Here is a 19,631-nt window from a genome sequence, read left to right on the forward strand (position 1 = left end):
TTCTAGTTCTATTCATTTTACTGCCAGTTAATAATTTCATTGTTCTTAAACATAGGATAAGATTCCACTGTATGCATAAACAACATGCTCATGATCCATGTATGCTTTGGTGGACGATAAAATTCCATCTTGTTGTGGCTGTGGAAGAGCAGTGATAAACATGAATGATCTTTCACTCTTATTCCTTTTGCATCTCCCAGGCTCCTTGATTTCCACCAGTTAGACTTCTTTCCATTCTTTACTCCCACACTAGACTTTCAAATAAAGATTAGAGATAAGAGAGTAAAGCTGAGGATCACACTTATCTGAAAAATACCTTTCTTCTACTGAATTGTCTGATGGATAGTTTAGCTGAGTATAAAATCCTGGCTTGAAATTTTTTTTTCTTCTCAGGCTCATTTTCCAGCTCCAGTCAGACCCTGAAAACTTCTACACTGTTTCACTGTCTGGTCATATATTTGAGATCCACTTCCATTTTAGAACCTTTTTTGAAATTTTCTTCAGCTCCATCTTTCAGCTCCTATTGAATTTATAGATTTTTTTTTGCTTTCTTATTTACTGTGTATATTTTTATTTTTATTTTTTTGGTTTTTCGAGACAGGGTTTCTCTGTGGCTTTAGAGCCTGTCCTGGAACTAGCTCTTGTAGACCAGGCTGGTCTCGAACTCACAGAGATCCGCCTGCCTCTGCCTCCCGAGTGCTGGGATTAAAGGCGTGCGCCACCATCGCCCGGCTATATTTTTATTTTTGAGTTTAGTTGATGCTATTGTACTCTTTCAGTTTTTCCTTTTGCAGCAGACTGTCCATTTACCCAGTGTAAATAGTACCCTCTCTAGCGTTTTAATTATGTCATCTTTTACAGTGTTCTTGAAACTTTGCTTTCTCCCTATTTGAAGGGATGTCTTATTATCTGCAAAAATTTTGGAGAGGGGTCTTCCCATCTAAATGTTTTATCATCAAATCTTTGTTTTGGGTCTCACTGTCATTTTGCTCCTTAAACTCCAGGGGAGATTCCGGTGTGAAATCAGCATTTTAACTTTTTCGTTTCGTGTTTCTCTTGTCATTTTCCACTGATGCTTGGATCGCCTGGATTTGTTTTTTTTTTTTTTTTTACCTTCTATTGTTGTTTTACAGTCTTTTAGACTACTGGAATGTTGGGGAAATGTAGAGTGTATCATTTGCAGTTTATCTGTCATCTTGAACTCGATGTGTCAAAAGTTTTGACTTAGCAAGCCATGCTTTGTGTTTTCTTCATTATCTGGTAATTGGTAGACGAAGGGGAAAAGACAGCCAGTTGCCATATTCTGAGTCTAGCTTTTGTTGTTCATGATTTATTTTGTTCTGGTATTTATTCTTGTCATCTATTTTCTTAATCTGTAGTTCACTAACCTAGGGATGGTGTTAAGAATGTCTTTGTCAATGGTTATGGTAGAAGAAACATATTATGAAAATTGTGTGGTCTATATGTGTAAGGAGGAAGATAGAGGGAGGGGAAGGAAGGGAGGAAGAGGGAGATAGGAAATCACGAAATAAAACCTGGGACAGAGACAGGAAACAAAAGGAAGAGACTGAGTGATCCACACTGGTGCCCTCCAGGGGACATTAACTAAAGTCATGCAATTCTGTCTGCTACCCCCTTGCCTCCAAACAGTTATATATTGCAGCCCTGGGTGTCCTGGACCAATGGGAGAAAAGGGAAAAATGGGTCCCCCAGGAAGAAGAGGAGCTAAAGGAGAAAAAGGCAAGTATTTACCTAAGGCAGAATTTATACATGACAGCCACATATGGAGGGCCAGGGTAAGAGTGTCTATGAGAAAAGCAGCCTGGCATGTCAATCAGGTTTGTTACTCCCCATCCTCATGCCAGTGTGTGCTCTAGTGTGAATAACTCACCACAACTCAAGTTCTTCGGTCAGACAAGAGCTTCTTACCCTTTGCCGCTCATGACCCATCTTCACTTGAGAATTTTTTTGTGCAGCTTCGCGTGTATGGGAATATAAAATAGGTATACAAATCAAACCTTTACTGATAGTACATAACTGAGAAATTTGTTTTAAAAGAATTCTGTAACACATATAAGCGCTATTTATTAAATATGAAAGCAAGTTTGCATACTCACAGATAAAGGTGTTTATATTTTTATGTAAAGAATTTAATCTTGCCTGAATGCTGCAGGATGCAGGATGCAGAGCATCTTCATTGTTTCTGAGAGCAACCTGATATTTTGATTTTATAATCAACGTTGAGAGCATTGCTTTGCATACATATATAGCCTAAAACAACGGAAGTACATATAGGTTCATTTTAGGAAATTCTGTCCTCATCCCAAGCCAAAATTTATTAACAACTTTTTAAAAAACAAAACAGCAACTCATGCCAGCAACTCCAAAGCAATTTTAAAATTTAACCATTTTAACATCATCCAATCCAAAGACATGCCAATTTAATACTTAGATGCCGAGGGATGATGCTGGGGACCTTGTTGAAAGGTTTCTCCATAACTAAACCATTGTGCTCATCTCGTGTAAGAGGAGAAAGTTCCGTGCGCACAGTAACAGCACTGCGATTCCCAGCACAGAGCGGCATGGGATCTGAGATGAGGGATTTCAGGCAGCATGCATAAGTGCTGTGTGTTCAGAAAAACCGCTGCAGTGGGGTCACGAGACACGGCACGGGTGAGGGTGGGCAGAAACATGCTATGCACACACTCAGAATTACTTTTTGGTTGCCTTTCCCTGTTGCCGGTGTTTTCTGACCTCCCACATTTGATTATCCAGGCCATACAGGGCTGAGCACACAGACTAGAGGGCAGCTCTATGAAGTATGAGGACTCTATTGGAGTATTTTGCCTTCAGGGGCAGCTTTGCTCACAAGATCCTCTTGTGCAGATTAGGTACTATTTGTGTTTTAGTGTTTTAATGGAGTTTCTGTCTGTGGATCTCATGTTTTCTGGACTCACTAAAGCCCATGGCTGTGCACCCCCCGCCCCACCCCCACACACACTCTAACTTGTCAGGGCCTTTTGAACATCTGAGCCAGGCAGCATGAGAGCATAAACACAAACCAGTTTGACTTTCCCAAACTTTTATTTTATTTATTTTGAAAATAAAGTCCTGATCATTAGGTTATGTTTTGCAGTGAACTACCAATTGTAATGTGTCCCTCGATCAATATCCTTTCATGTGTTGTGTTTCCTTGATCATTCAGGGTCATGCCATAATTAATCTATATGTTTAGTGTAATTTATTGATTTTTGTTTCCCCAGTAACAGTTTTTTTTTTTTTAAAAAAAAAAAAAGATTTTCAATTATCTACCAGAATTTTAGGTTAGGTGTGGGTGAGTCTAAGGCACAAACGTGATTCCATTTATTTAGAAATTGCGTGCCCATCCCACATAGACCATGCCACAGACGCATCCACCCCACGCCCAGCGCTTCATTTCAGTCCTCATGTAGCACGTCACGTAGACTACGCCGTCTACCTCTCTACCATGCTCCATGCTTCACCTTTGCCCTAGTCATACTGTCTCATCCTACATAGACCATGCCACAGCCCCTGTCCCGCTGCACGCTGCACTCCAGGCTCTTACCGCGTGGTCTCGATCCACACAGACCATGCCACAGCCCCCATTCCGCTGCATGCTGCACTCCAGGCTCTCACTGCGTGGTCCCGATTTACATAGACCATGCCACAGCCCCCGTCCCGCTGCAAGCTGCGCTCCAGGCTCTCACTGCATGGTCCCGATTTACATAGACCATGCCACAGCCCCTGTCCCGCTGCAAGCTGCACTCTGGCCTCTTACCGCATGGTCTCGATCCACATAGGCCGTGCCACAGCCCCCGTCCTGCTGCATGCTGCTCTCCAGGCTCTTCCCGCGTGGTCCCGATCCACAAAGACCATGCCACAGCCCCAGCCAGCCAGCCATACGCTGCACTCCGTCCACATGGCCCGTGGCCTCAGGTGTCTGTGATAAGAACTGCGCACTGAAGACCTTCTTTTCTAGTCATGCTATTTTTGGAGTACTTGGGGATTTTGTCAGGAATCATGTCAAAACTGACTTTCTACCTCTTCCTAGGAAATGAGGGACTCTGTATCTGTCCACCTGGTCCCATGGGACCCCCTGGCCCTCCAGGACTTCCTGGAAGACAAGGAAGTAAAGGAGACTTAGGGCTTCCTGGCTGGCACGGAGAAAAGGGTGATCCAGGCCAGCCTGGTGCCGAAGGACTTCCAGGGCCCCCAGTAAGTAACTCCTACTGATCATAATTTGTTCAGCTAAATACGACAGACACAGATAGAATCTAGTGTGTGCCTTTTCAAATTAATGTATTATATACATTTTATGTTTTGAACCTATAAACAAATACCTTAATGACTAAATACCTTCTCATGTCCATCCATCTATCCATCATTCATTCATTTATTTAACTAATTACTAATTATCAGGTGTCTACTATGTCCCTAATTTTCTGGGGATACAACAGGGACGCGAATATTATATGAAGTTCTGGAGCTTTGGAGAGAACCCAGACTTTACAGCAAACACATTAGTAAATACGCAATTTGCTATATGAGGACCAAAGGCCACGGACCATATGATGTGGCTTGATTGGAGACAGGAAGTAAGTAGCAGCACAGGAGGTCCTTGGTTTCATCCCCAGCACACAGGTACACCACACACACACACACACACACACACACACACACACATTGACTAGCTATTAGGAGAGTTTGTAGAGCTCAGGGCTTTGCAGGTGGATCAGACTGGAGCCACTGTCCTGAAAGACATGGAACAGCTTAGGGAATCTAAGAAAGAGGAAGGCAATGCTCTATTATTCATTTTTGATGCCTCATCAGTTGCTCTGTGGAGAGGAGACCCTAGGTAAGGGAGAATGCTGGAGAGGAAGCGGAAGGTAGCTGAATAATTGTGGGAGGGGGAGAAAGAGAGGCAGATTGAAGGGACGGTGCTGAGTGGAAAGAGGAAGTCAGCCTAGACATAATTTGACTGGCGAGTCCAAGGATTGGCCGTTAGGTCAGACGCACAATACAGGGAAAATGGAAGTTCAGGTGGAGAGATGGTCTTTGGCCTGAGCCACTGGAGGAAGACAGTGGCCTTGGACTAGGATGAAGACTCTGGAAACTGGGCATTTGGCGGAAAATGACACAGAACTGATAAAGACATTTTAGGTTTGGGTGATATTTAGACAGACAAATTGAAATAATGGTCTATGGGATGACAGCAAACGCAAGTACTCAGAGGAGAGGTCAAGGCTGGAGCTGTGAAAAAGGGGCTTTATTGGGGTCTATGTGATGTTCAGTACCAAGATGGGAAGGCTGTGGAGAAGCCGTACAGACAGAATCATACACAGAACGAAGGCGTCAGAATCACTCTGGTCCAAAGGGTCCTTGAACTCAACGAAGTCTTAGCTGCGGTAACCTAGGTGAACTAGCAACCTGCAGCCAAAGATCACTGAGACGCAGCGCAGAGTTCATCTGTCCATCATAATATGGTGCCCGCTTGCTGAAGCACAGCCTCCCATCTGTCTGACCCCTGAGAATAAAATCACCACTCACGGGAAGCCTCCCCTGAAGGCTCGAGAGACCACCCATTGTTCCTCTATGCTGGGGTGACCTGCGGCTCCATTCTGAGGTCCCCAAATCATGTACCCTTTCTCCTAGAAGAACCTAATGAAAAGAAAATTCTGGTCTTAAGTGAAAGTGAAGACCCAGATATCCACCCTCAGCGCTCCCGCATGCGCACAGCACACCTGCAAGGCTGCCGCAGCAGGAAACTGGGTCCTTAGAGCATGGATAATGAACACACACGCTGAAACTATTGTGTAGTTTGCATACTGTGGTCCACTTTGTAAAATTCAATATTTTATCATAGTCAGTTATGTTTGTTTGTTGTTTTGTTTGTTGCTGGTGACTCTAAAATCCTACCGTGGCTTTGCCTTGAGTTGCTTCTCAAGGCTCACATTTCTTTCAGTGTGGACTACTAGTTTGCGCAGGGTTATTATGGGTAAGGCGTTAATTCAGTTGGTCTAGGACCCATTGGGCTGACTGTACTTCTGATGTATTCTCTCTATATTACACCCATCACAGTGTGCTTAGAGATAGGGACCATGATCACACTGTGGGGGAAAGAACCTTATTTCCCCTCCTCTTTCTTCTCAGCTTTCACCAACACCACAGTATTCCCCGGCTTCTTTCTCCACCTTCAGCTCTTTGGAGCATCTTATGTTACTCCACCTCCTCTTTGCTCTTGTTTTCACTGATCAGAGCTCATGTAATTCCAAATATTTTTGATGATGCATATTTATTTAAGGTACATTTTATTTGAGACTCAACATGAAGTTCCATATCCATATAGAATTCCCATGTATTGTTTTACCCAGCTTTTCAAAAAGATTTATATTTTAAACTTTTGCGTATATGAGTACCTGCATGTATGTGCATGCATCCCATACATGACTGCCGCATGTGGAGGCCAAAAGAAGAAGTCTTTCCCCTGAGCTGGAGCTACAGGGTCTTAAGAGCCACCATGTAGGTGCTGCTAGCCAAACGTGTCATCTGCAAAAAGCAGCAAGTGCTTTTAAGCATGGAGCCCTCTCTCTAGCCCTTTCTCCGTGATATCTTAACTGTAGTGATCTGCTAAGATAAAGGAGGTGTGGATGAATTTCTGCTAACTAAGATACAGACTTTACAGAGATTTGAGCACTAAGAACTTCGGGTTTTATACGATAGAACTACGCTGAAAGGCAAGAAAGGGATAAAAACAAAGATTTCCAAGCCAGGATCTTTAGACAACAGACTTAGAGGGGAGGAGAAGGTGTTAGGTAGACAAGAATATGAATGACTTCTACCCTACCAGAATTAATCTAATGCACTGCTCTTAATTTTTTTTAACCAAGGGAATGCCTGGTGCCTTGGGGTCCCCTGGCCACAAAGGGGCAAAGGGTGACATGGTCACATCAAGAGTGAAAGGTGAGCATGACTGATCGCTTAGCCCTCTGACACTTTATGAATGATCTATGGGCACCCACTTGCATTGATTTCCCCTGTGACTGCAGATCAATTGCGTATAATTTAGGATTGCTGAGATTGCCTTAAGAGATTTTCCTGCCCTTTGTACGATGGTGTGACTATCGGGCACTGAATCTCTTGCCTCTTATCTGAAAACATAAATGCCCCGTTAGTGACACATTCGAATCTTCACTGTGGTGAACTTGAAGTCGGAGCAAAATCTCTTTTGACTCGCCTTATGGTGGCTCACTGCATCGTAGTGTCCTCTAGTCGTCAATGGAATTCACATGACAAGTAACCAGTGCTTATCTTAACGTAGTTTGGGGGAAATGATACAATTTATTGACCTACTAGACAGAACATGAACATCCAGATGGAGGGTTCCCATTGGTCTATGTCCATTTGCTCCCACAAGCCTGTCTTTCTCTGCACTACATGCCCTGGGAATACCATGCATGAGGCAGCTCTAGGTCCTTGAAATGGGAGCTGCTCTGTGACCTGGAGGCAGAGGAATAACTTCCAAAGGACTGTGTAGTTTAAGCCAATAATTTGCCAACTCTCCCACCCTCTACGGCCAGGGACACAATGTCCCATGCACTGTCACTGAGTTGGGAAGTTTGCACAAAATCCCTCCACAGATCACCTCTTTGATAAAATATGAAAAGCAGAATTTCCCAAATAAAGAGAGCCGGTAGTTTGGGTAACTGCCACTCTTCCCTTTGTTTTTGTGATGGTTTGAGTGACATTGGGCAACCGAGTCACCAAGGGAGTTTGATCACCCCTCACAGAGTGAAACACCATTATCCTGAACTGAGTCCCTTCCGTTCTTCCATATGTGAGCGCTTACAGGTCTTTTGCCTCCTTTTCCCAGGGCAGAAAGGAGGAAGAGGGCCTGATGGGCCACCAGGATTTCCAGGGTCACGTGGACAAGACGGTCAGGATGGCCGTGCTGGAGAAAGAGGGGATCCGGGGCCCAGAGTATGTACAATTCTGCTGTAGAATTTCACTTTCTCGTATGTTCGTACAAGCAAGCCAGGTATGCAGGAGAGATAAAGCTTTGCTGTGTTTTTAATCTAAAGACATGGAGGCTGACGAAGTCTATCTGGGTACTATATCATCAGGATGCAAGAAGTCAGTTTCATCCCCTACTACTTCCTTTGCTTATGTGATATCTGCTGTTAGTGGTTCTACATCCAAGTTCTTAATCTATACCTAAGGTATAATATAATTCACTTTCTGTATCTGATCAGGGCAGAGCATACACACGCATATCATATATACGGATGTAAATATTCAAAATATGATTATAAAATATCAGGAAGACTCTCAATTCTATTGAGTCACATTTGCTTCGAAGACACTGTCTTTTGAAATCTGGGCTTATTAACATATGCATATTAAAAACTGCTTTGAGTTCACGGATTTTGGAAGATCACTAATAGATGTGTGTCCTAACATTTCCAGGGTGACCATAAGGATGCGACCCCGGGTGAGAGAGGGCTTCCCGGACTGCCAGGTCCTCGAGGGACAACAGGACCTGTGGGACCTCCAGGACTGGGATTTCCAGGCCCACCAGGAGAGAGAGGCCAACCAGGAGAGCCGGGGCATCCAGGCATGAGGGGTTTTGATGGCGTGAAGGGGCAGAGAGGTAATTTTGAGTATTTGTATGCTAGGATATTACTTTAAGTCATGAAAGCTAAAGGGAATTCTGCTGGGTGAAGTTACCATCTCTCTGGCAGACTGGTTCAATGGATTCCATCCAGGTGCTGTAGAAATCTCACAGGTTGGGGTGCAACTAACACCATAGCATAAGCAATATTCAGAACAAATCCCTGAAATGCTAATCTCTTTGCGGATTTATTTGTTTGTCACACCTAAATTGCTTTTTATTCATTTCTTCGTATCAGTGCATAAAGTCCGCCTGGATTTGAATCACTCCTATGTGTTCAAAGCATAAGCTTTTTAGAATCTTTTGAGATAATGTGATATATTTGAATAAGAGCCACACTAGTATTTCATTTAAAAAATTATTGTCCATGAAAACATACTTGCAAGCATTTTAGGGAGATGGGAAATGATGCTGACATTTTAAGTATATTTGACAGCTATAGGAATTTCAAAAAATTACTTTCAGGGTTATGGCTGACAGAAAGAGGTTTATTTAAGGTTTTTTTTTCCTTTGCAACATGTATTACACCTTGGGTTATATTGTTAATTTTGAAGTTTGGGGATAAAAATACTGTTTGGGGCTCTCGTTCTGACAACACATAAAGACAACTAACTTTGTATTTGATAAGAGGCAAGTTCATGGTATGAGACTCAGAAAAATGTAATATCATTTTTCTTTATATCTCACAGTTTAGCTTGAAAGCATACAGAGTAATAAACCATGAGGCGTTGTTATAAAAGTGAAACTTTGGGTTTTAGTAGATGAGGGCTCAGAGGCACAAGGTTTGAGTTACTTTGCCAATTATGGTGGGGATGATAGCACCTTCATTGCTGACTCGCTGGATAAACGAGAGACAGTATATCTTAAGAACCTGCTCCATGGAGATCTCAAAAATGGTGGCCGTCATTAATACCCAGCAAACCTCTTCATTCGTGCAGCTCCCTGGTGTCCAAACCAAGAGCAAAGTCAGCTGAACTCAGTGCCGAGTCCCGTGGCTTTTATTCATAACCTGTCAGCATCTTCTACCCATTCCACTAGACTCTGTGGGCCTACAAACCATCGTTGATATTAATAATTTACACATTCCCAGGTTATTACAACAGGTACTTCTTAGACTTGATGCTTTTCTTATACTGCTTGCAACGTCTCTGACAGCTGAGATTTGGGTTTAAGGAGCCATCTGAAAAGCTGGGCCAGAGATGCCTGGTTGCTTCGTCTTCTATGCACGCCAATGCACCATATGGAAAAGGATCTTGAATGAGTTGTCACAGAGAGTCACAGTGCATTGGGTGGTGCTCAGTTATCTAAATGTCACTCTTCTTTGTCTCTCCAGGTGACACCATTTCTTGTAATGTAACCTACCCAGGGAATCCAGGCCCTCCAGGTTTTGATGGACCTCCAGGTATGACCAGTGCAAAGCTCTTGTCCTACACACTTTCCAGAGTTAAAGAACCAAGAATATAGATACGCTCACAATGAACCATCCCAGACAGGGTACTTCTGAAATTGGTGTAAGGTCTTGAGGGACAGGAGACTGGGAGAAACACGACAGTCATTACCTCCTGGGCCTTAGCCCCCTGGTTTGAACCCTTTCCACAGGCTTCCCCAGACTCTGTGCAGCAAAATTTTCCTTGGCTCCACCACTTGCCAGCTAACATCTCTGCCCTTGAGAATTTAAAGTTATATCCTTTATTTCTTTCTGAGTCTCAAGTGGGAAATATCACCTGCCGGTGGACTGCACCTTCCAAACAGGACAAGTTCTGACTAGACAGAACCTAAAAATGCTCTTGCATCAACATCTCTGAATGTATGTCCGTGTAGCTATTTCATCTGAGTCAGTCCCTGTGTTTAGCTGAATCAAACCACAGATCCATGTTTATGTCTTTAATGTTTATTTAAATCAACTTCTTTGGCACAACATTGTTAGTAAACATGGCTTTTCTTGTCCTACACAAGGACAGAAGAGGACTGGGCAGATTGTTCAATCAGTAAAATGTTGTTGGAGTCTGCTTATTCATTCCCTGCTGCTCAGACCATGAAATAATCACACAAAAATTATATTATTTAAACCACTGCTTGGCCAATGACTCTAGCATATTCCTAGCAAGCTCTTACATATTAAATTAACCCATTTCTATTACTTTATATTTTACCACAAGGTTTGTGGCCTACCAGCAAGGTTCTGGCTGCCAGCTTGTGTCTTCCTCCTCTGGTGGCTCCATGGTGGCTCCATGACTCTGCCTTCTTTTTCCCAGCATTCATTTTAGTTTTCCCTGTCTATCTCTGCCCTACCCTATCACAGGCCAAGGCAGTTTCTTTATTCACTCACCAATAAAAGCAACACATATACAAAAGGACCTCCTACATACCAGTAAAAGCAAGAATAAGGAGAACCTGAGTTTAGATCTCCAGCACACATGCAGGGAGCTGAATGTTCAATGTATACCTGTAATCCCAGCACTGGGAAGGTGGATACAAAGAAAATCTCAGGGACTCTAGCTAACCAGTCTAGCTGAAGTTGTAAGTTCAAGATTCACTGAGAAAACCCAAGAGAAAGAAAGGGTGGGGAGTTGAATGGGTGGAGAGCTGGGAAGAATCTGGGAGGAGTTGGGGAAGGAGCAACTGTGATCAGAATATATTGTATGAATTTTTTCAATTAAAAAAGAAAAAGAAAACATAAGTAGGTAAATAAATACATAATAAGATAGAGGAAGGGCACCTGACATTGATCTCTGGACTCTGTATTCATGAGTAGAAACACAAAACGCACATGACCAACTGCATCTACAGGTGGAATTATGCATGACTTGCTGTTATCTTCTGAAACTGTTTGTTTCCATCATAGTAATTCCAAAGAGTTTCAGTACCTCAGTGAACACATACACATACTTGCTCTGACTCTTGTGAGTCTAAAGAACAGTGGGGACTCGGCCAATCCAGGATATAGTGTTTTGGTGTGACTGACCCTGGTCTTAGGTTAAGTCCAGATTGACAACACGTGTTCTCCTGCAAAAGCTAGTGTGTGCTCTTTTAACGGAGTTGCAGGACTAGGAGAGGGCAGGCCAAGTCTCCCAGGATCACCTCACACCTCAGATTGCATCATGCAATTCATGCCTCATTGGCCCAAGTAGTTTCAAATCTCTTATAAAACTACATTTGTGTGTGTGTGTGTGTGTGTGTGTGTGTGTGACATAATAAAAATTAAGTCCTTTTGGCTAAAGCCAGTTACATGGCCAAGCTTCAGCTCAAAGGACAGGGTAGTATGTTCCACTCATCACAATGAAGCTACAAGAGTTTGGAGATGTAATCCTACATCTGTAGAGTGATGAACTGCTGGTCAGTTCACTGAGTATTAATTTCCTTTACGGCTACCTTACTGGGGATCAATGAAAGACTCGGATTGCTTGCCCGCAGTGTTAGCCTACAGGAAGCAAACCACCACACTATACACCCATGCAGTGTACCTCCTCTGAAGTTCACAATGCAGAAGCTATATTAGCTGAGCTGACTTAGGAGAAAATCGGAGATTTAAGGGAAAATTCTTGTTTATTTTAGTAGGCAGTCACCCTATGATCTATTGATATAATGTAGGGCTCCTTTTCTGCATTTTCAGCAGGGTGGGCTCTGGCTACCACCTTGTTCTCCTAAAGAACAGGCAAGGCTCTTGGGTTTATGTTTCAGACCTGCTGTGGAAGGCACAGAAGTGCATGTGAATGGTGGTGTGTAAGGAGAGCTCCCAGGAGGAATTCCTCATAGTATAGACTCTGAGAAAATTACAACAAAACAATGGCTTCAGAATGTTACCTGGAACAATGGCTACCGAATGCTATCCCGAGCAATGGCTACAGAATGCTACTCAGAACAATGGCTACCAAATGTTACCCAGAACAATGGTTACAGAATGTTACCCGGAACAATGGTTACAGAATGCTACTCAGAACAATGGCTACCAAATGTTACCCAGAACAATGGTTTCAGAGTGTTACCCAGAACAATGGTTTCAGAGTGTTACCCAGAACAATGGTTACAGAATGTTACCCAGAACAATGGTTACAGAATGTTACCCAGAACAATGGTTACAGAATGTTATTCTGTAGCTTATGATGGCAAACATTTCTACTTCCATAAAATTGACATACTCCAAAGGACAACTAAAACAGACATTTCAAAATCCTTTTTGTTGTTGTTGTTGTTGTTGTTGTTTTTCCTGATTGTTTCCTATGCAATTGAATCTTTGTTTTATTTGTTCTTGTTTAGGTCCAAAGGGGTTTCCAGGTCCCCCTGGCACTCCAGGTATGAGATGTCCAGACGGGCAGAAAGGCCAGAAAGGCAAGCCAGGAGGGCCTGGAATTCCAGGTCCACCTGGTAAGTAAAGGCTTTCTCTGCCTTGGGAGAATTTTCATCAGGAATTTTTGTGTATTCCTAAAGATGAGCACCCATAAGGAAATGGCAAGGGATCTGGAGATAATGGAAGGATGATTCTTTGGGTGCAGGGAGGTGACATAGACCTCAGCTGTGCTGTGACATCTTGTAGATGAACAAATCCTATGCAGCTGAGACCCCTTCCAGAGGAAATCAGTCACATGATCACTGTGTGGTTGACACAGTCCAGAGCAGTGTCTGGACTGGATGGTCAGGAGACTGGCATAGTGGCACTCAACTGTTATCCCTGCACTCCAGATGTGGAGGCAGGAGAGTCACCTTGAGTTTTAGGCTATCCTGGGATATGTATAATGGTTCGGGCTGCCTAGGCTACAGAGTGAGACCCTGTCTCAAAAATATAAGCAAATAAAGTAAAAAAAAAAAATGTTTAGAAGGGGGATGGCAGACTGGCCCAGTGAGTAAAATTTGCTTGTCACCAGGTTCTATGACTTGAGTTCCATCCCTGGGTCTCTCACAAGTTGTCCCCTGACCTCCCTGTGTGTGCCTGCCTGCATCCACAGATAAATAATTAATAAATAAATAAATTTAAAAAGACAAAACAGCAACAATAAGTAACAATTGGTGTTGCTTACAGAGTGACAAAAGAATATTACCTATTGAGTCTCTAAAGTCCTAGAAATGTAAGTACTACTTAAGCTTGCCTAGGGTTTTTAATCAAAGCGTTGTCCTCATACTGTTGGACCTATATCTGTACATATAGCAGCTTGTTATTGTTGTTGAATAGGTTTTCGTGGTGACATGGGAGATCCAGGCATTGGAGGTGAAAAGGGGACCTCCCCTAGTGGACCCCCAGGTCCACCTGGGCCTCCTGGAATGGATGGCCAGAAAGGAATCCCAGGAGACCCTTCGTTTGGTGACCCAGGACCCCCGGGAGATAGGGGTCTTCCAGGAGTGCCAGGCATGAAAGGAAGCAAAGGTTACCCAGGATGCCCAGGGTTTGAAGGTATGAGGTTTTTGTTGTTCGTTAGAGGATGTCTGCTCAGCTTTGGCCGGATCCAGAAAGAATGTTTATACTGTAGCACTTTAGTCAGCGAGTACATGGACATTTATTTTATTATTACAAATGGGGACTGATCCCATCAGACGAACCTGCACACACACACAGACACACACACACACACACACACACACACACACACACCTGTGCCCTTACTGTATGTTTGCAAATGCGGGGCCGCGGTGAATTAATCCACTCAGCTCTATCCAGGCTATGTGTTTGCACCAAAAGCCATCGACAGCAAGGACTTGGGGAACCTGTCACCGCCAGTGCCAGACCGAGACAGATAGTCCAATGTGAGGTCTGGCCACTTAGGGGCTTGGCAGCAAGGCTTGAGTCTTAGCAGACTCCACAGAAGTCCAATTTGAAATTTGAAAGGATAGCTGACAAAGACTTCCCACCAAATGCACATTCACGCAGCTTGCATCAGGTGCATCTTATATATCTGGGTGCAATCTGCTGCAGGGGTGGAGGGTGATAGAATGAGGGAAGCCTATGGTCACTGGCTGCCCTCGGTAACCTCTTAGAAAGCCATCCATAAGATTATCAAGCAACTCACCTAGCAAGCCATGGTTTTCATACTCACTTAGAGCTGTATCTATGATATGAAAATTCATTCCTGAGTGTTAGCTCATGGAGCCCAGAGTCAGAATCAAATTGTTTGTTTCTGGAATTGACATGCCTGAGGGAGGCTCTAGGCCACCTGTACAGTGCGGACTCATGAATGTCCCTTAATGCATCATCGTTTCAGGGCCACCTGGCAAGCCCGGATCTCCAGGTCTCAAAGGTCCCAAAGGTAGACAGGGAAGCCCTGGGTTTCCAGGGATCCCAGGACCCCCCGGTCATTCCTGTGAAAGAGGTGCTCCAGGGACCCCAGGACAACCAGGACTTCCTGGAGCTCCTGGTAGTCCAGGTAAGTGCCAGCAGGTGTCAAAATATGAAACGTCTGGGTATTCCCTCCTTACAGTCAGGAAGCTTGCCTCTCATTCATGTATGGTTGTCAGCAGAAGCATGAGTCGGAGACAAAAATACCCTTCATTCATAAATTTCATCTTGGCCTGTGTCATTTCCCCAACCAAATTCTTGTCAGGCTGCATGCATGGAGCTAGCTAGTGGCTGCACACAGGGTGGGTTGCAATATATGCAAGTTTAGGAAGCACCGCTTCTCAGCAGCCTTCAAGCGGAAGGAAAGTGCAGCATCAGCTGTCAAAGCTATTCCTGCAAGTATGGCCTTGGGAGATGCCCCGGGTGATGACCAGGACCTGGCATTCTTGGCACAAGAATGAGTGTGTGTCTTCTCACACGGGTGCTCAGGGGCTCCTCCCGTCCCCTGGGCTGACTATCACAAAATGCCTGTGATTGAGCAATTTCTAAGCAACAGAAATTGATTAGGAGAAGACTAGAAATTTTGAGATCAAGACCCCAGGAGGTTTGATATCTGGTGAGGACCTCTTCCACACAGATGCCACTTTCTAGTGTCCTTGTGCAAGCTACCACAGACCTCTCTTATGCTCATACTTAATCATCTTCGAAATTCTCTACCCCTAATCCTCTCACATTGGTGGTTAAGACTTGGGGAAAAAAAAGTCTGGGGAGACACATTCAGCTCACAGCAGGAGCAATCTCCACTATGTTCTTCATCTCATTGCTAGGGTCATTCATTCTGTAATGTATCCGTTTTTGCTTTAATCCAAATGCAAGATGTCCATTTGAGAAGCCAGGCAAGTTTGGGACAGAATTTGCTACTACAACCTCATCTCAAGCACCAGTCATTCTGGCTGTTCTGATTTGTACAAATATTTCACCATAGTTAACAGTCTAACTGATGTTCACTGGGGCAAAGATTCAGAAGGCTCTGGGAAACTTTTCTTCTTCTTCTTCTTCTTCTTCTTCTTCTTCTTCTTCTTCTTCTTCTTCTTCTTCTTCTTCTTCTTCTTCTTCTTCTTCTCCTTCTCCTTCTCCTTCTCCTTCTCCTTCTCCTCCTCTTCTTCTTCTCCTCTTCCTCCTCCTCTTCTTTTTCCTCCTTCTCCTCTTCATTCTTCTTTCTCTTCTTCTCTTTTTAGAGCATATATACTACAGTCTTTGGTTTTCATCTTTGTGTCTTTATATTTTTAAAAAGAGCAAACTGTACAATCTTCATTCATCCTTTCAGGGGGATAAATATTCAGCTGATCTCTGTTCCCCTTTTCATAACATCCAGTAAAACATATTGTTAGGCAGATGCAGAGTTGCTCCTGCCATGTTAGCTGATTAGTATTGTTTTCCTCTTGTTTAATGTGCCACAGGCTTAAGCTCTGTAGAATGTGCTTTTCCTGTGAATGTTTGAAGAAAGTTTTAAGTTTTCCAGCCTCAGGGCTATTGTGCTTTGTCTTAGGGGCCCCAGGTTGGAAAGGCCAGTCAGGAGACATGGGGCCTTCTGGACCAGCTGGGATGAAGGGCCTCCCTGGCCCCCCAGGCCTCCCAGGAGCAGATGGTTTCCGAGGGCCTCCTGGGACTCCAGGACCCACTGGAGACGATGGCCCACCTGGCCTACCAGGCCCAAAGGGTGAGTAGAGCTCTCCCAGTAAATCTCCCAGTTTCATCAACTCCAACTCAACTGCCACACAAACCTTTTTAGTCAAGACTTACACTAACAGGATGTGTTCGTTAGCTTAGCTTGGCCCTGCTCTTTCTTCTCTGTGTTAGCCTTTCTAGTGACAGAATGTTCTGTTGTGGGAAAACTGACAAAAGGCCTGGGGGCGTGTTGGGGTTCAGAAGACGAGGGCACCCCAGCTCACAGGATCAGGCAGCACGGATGATATCACTAGGTCAGGGATAACACATTTCATTTCGGATGGGCCCCCTGCCCTCGTCCTTTCTCTTGGTGCTCTCACAACATGGTGGGCTCCGGACCCTCAGAACAACAGTGCTTACACATTAGGTCTATAGGTCAGGGAAAGAGGAGTGGGTGGGAGAGCACGGATGTATGAGACCAGAGTCAGATTCAAATTAATGACTTAGTTTCAGCATAAAATGTTGGGCAGAAATTTATATCACTGGATGACCAGGGACCTGAAAGAACCACACTAGCCACAAAGTGTGCTTCCCTAAAACTCCATGTTCTCCTTTGACCAGGACACCCAGGGCCGCCTGGCTACCGTGGTTTTCCGGGAGAGAGAGGAAGGTCAGGTCCAGATGGACAACCTGGGAGAAAGGGAGAAACTGGAGAGAAGGGCTGGCCTGGCTCCCAGGGAGACATGGGAGAGAAAGGTGCCAAAGGCAAGTGGGTTTAACAACACAGGGGGTGGAGAGCTGTGTGAGCTTGTTCCCAGTGTTTGCTTAAATGTTATTCATATGTCTCTGCATTCCTTTGGTTCTATGATGTCTAGGAATTCATTTTCCTTGCCTTGCAATCTTATCACGCATAACTAAGGTAAATGAATACTTTCATGTCGGAGATGCCAACAACGGGTCCTTAATGCATTGATTAATAAACACAGGGCTTCAGAGACCTTACTCTCTGGGTGGTCACTATCTGTAAGACGTTTCAGGCTTTTTGAATTCTGCCCCCCTTAACCATTTACAGCATAGACACTTCCTTCGGTCTCTCAGCTGCTGCTGCAGGAGAGAAAGTAGCCTTTCTAGCAATAAAATCAATGCTTGACCGTCTTTGGAAGGAGTGTTTTCAACTCTTCAAGCTCTCTGACAAAATGGCCTCCAGTTTTATTCAAATGACCCTTTCTTCTCATTGTTTTTTGATTCTGTAGTTATTTTTTTTTGTTTGCTCGTTTTATTAGCTTATAAACTATTCACACAGAATTAAGGAATTTAACGTGATAAGGATCATAAATCTCTTTGCTGTGTAAGACAGTTGACATTTGCAGGTGCTTCCTGTCACACTATCAGTCACTCCACTGAGAATTAAACAGTGGATCAAGGCTAATGCTGCAGTTGTAAACCCCTCTCCCCAATAAATGAATGCTCTCTGAGGAAAATCCCCCCTCCCCACAGTGCTTGCCAATTACCATTGTGTAAATACGCCCCTGGTACAATAAACACTCTCCCTACTGCTGATGTCAAACTGCTAATGCTATAGCCACTGACTGACAGAATTCCCTTTTAACCAGCCACTCCCATCTCATTGGTCTACTTACTAAGCCATTCTCGGCAGTGCTCAGGGCGGGACAGCGTTTCCAGATAAGCCGGGGTGTGTGACCCAGTTCCCATGTGGAGAACCAGGCTGAAATATGTGTTTGTCGTTTTAATGTACGGAGCAGGGAAAGAAGGGTGGTGAGGTAGAAAGGTATGGGACACTGGACTGGTGTGTGGGATGATCCAGCTCTACAGAATAAGCAAACAGGCTTGTGGATGATGACATTACAAATGTCTTAACTCACACAGGATCCTGAGATATTTGGGTTAAATATAGCAGATTTACTGAGTGTACCAACTGCATCCCGGTCCCAGGGGTGGACAAGTGGTAAATCTTCTTGTCCCTGGGACTGATACTGAGGGATCCGTGAATACAGCCTAGTGGGGGTAGGTAGGCTTTATAAAGGAGGTGACATGCCATGGAAGATGAGTTACGTGTGCAGTGTGCATGTGTTTGTGTTTCTCTCATATAAGTAACATTTGCAGGAGACAGAGGACCTCCCGGTGACACAGGAGAAACAGTCATCATTTCCAGAAAGGGGGAGCCTGGGGAAACTGGGCAGCCAGGAGATGACGGGTTCCCGGGACCGAGAGGTAAATGCTTGAGGGTTTTCAACCTTATCAAATAAGTTAGCATTTTATAGATAGTTCAGGCAAGCCAGTATGTTAGGCAACTTTCCTGCTAATCAAAAGTAGGAAAGGTCATTTCTGAAATGTAACTACACTCTTCTAACTTTTCCAGTAACGTGTTGGCTTTTCCACGCTAAAAATAGTTGGAGTTGATATGTATTTATAGATCTGGATCTTCCACACTAGGATCAAGACAAGGTATACATAAATTACTGGCTCCAGGCTTAAATCCCCTCTGTTTGGGAAAGCAGGTTTGAACATCTGGGGATGCCTGTGTCATTTTGGCCAGTCTCTCTCAAACTAGAGTGTGTATACAAATCCCCCTAGGGATGTTGTTTAAATCCAGATCCTGAATCTACAGATCTGGGCTTACCAGAGACCATATTTTTCTAAAAAGCATCCTGATGACATGCTGCCAGTCCTCTGAAACATGGCAGGGTAAGGATTTTTGTCAACTGAATATGTATTCTTTCTGAAGTTCAGGGTTAATCTGCTTGGGCTATGTCCTGGATTTCTGTTTAGCTAGCCATTAGGAGAAAATGTTTCAACTTCTCTGGGTTGAATTCTTCTTTGTTTGTAAGGTGTGTATCCTGTAGCAAATGACCTTGCCTGGTCCCTCCTATTCATGGCCTCGTGTCTATTTCTGGCAGCTCCTTTCATAGTGAGGCTGCCAAAGACAGAAACCACAGAGATGTGGTTTTGAACAGACGCCAACACCCCCAATTTCATTGTCTTCATCTT

The 19,631-nt window shown here is 44.0% G+C and overlaps 1 protein-coding gene across 1 annotated transcript in view; it reads left to right on the top strand.

Moving 5' to 3' along the window:
* Col4a4 (collagen type IV alpha 4 chain) overlaps positions 1 to 19,631 on the top strand; it is a 121,775-nt gene that overhangs the window by 65,650 nt on the left and 36,494 nt on the right. The window contains exons 21-32 of the mRNA XM_038339472.1: positions 1,651 to 1,740; positions 4,073 to 4,236; positions 6,909 to 6,981; positions 7,892 to 7,998; positions 8,485 to 8,668; positions 10,023 to 10,091; positions 12,947 to 13,054; positions 13,857 to 14,075; positions 14,881 to 15,042; positions 16,504 to 16,674; positions 17,244 to 17,387; positions 18,747 to 18,854. Coding sequence (XP_038195400.1) covers positions 1,651 to 1,740; positions 4,073 to 4,236; positions 6,909 to 6,981; positions 7,892 to 7,998; positions 8,485 to 8,668; positions 10,023 to 10,091; positions 12,947 to 13,054; positions 13,857 to 14,075; positions 14,881 to 15,042; positions 16,504 to 16,674; positions 17,244 to 17,387; positions 18,747 to 18,854 — 1,599 coding nt within the window. The remainder of the gene's footprint in view (positions 1 to 1,650; positions 1,741 to 4,072; positions 4,237 to 6,908; positions 6,982 to 7,891; positions 7,999 to 8,484; positions 8,669 to 10,022; positions 10,092 to 12,946; positions 13,055 to 13,856; positions 14,076 to 14,880; positions 15,043 to 16,503; positions 16,675 to 17,243; positions 17,388 to 18,746; positions 18,855 to 19,631) is intronic.

The sequence above is a fragment of the Arvicola amphibius genome, chromosome 8 (genome assembly GCF_903992535.2).
Source record: "Arvicola amphibius chromosome 8, mArvAmp1.2, whole genome shotgun sequence".
Classification (NCBI taxonomy): Eukaryota; Metazoa; Chordata; class Mammalia; order Rodentia; family Cricetidae; genus Arvicola; species Arvicola amphibius.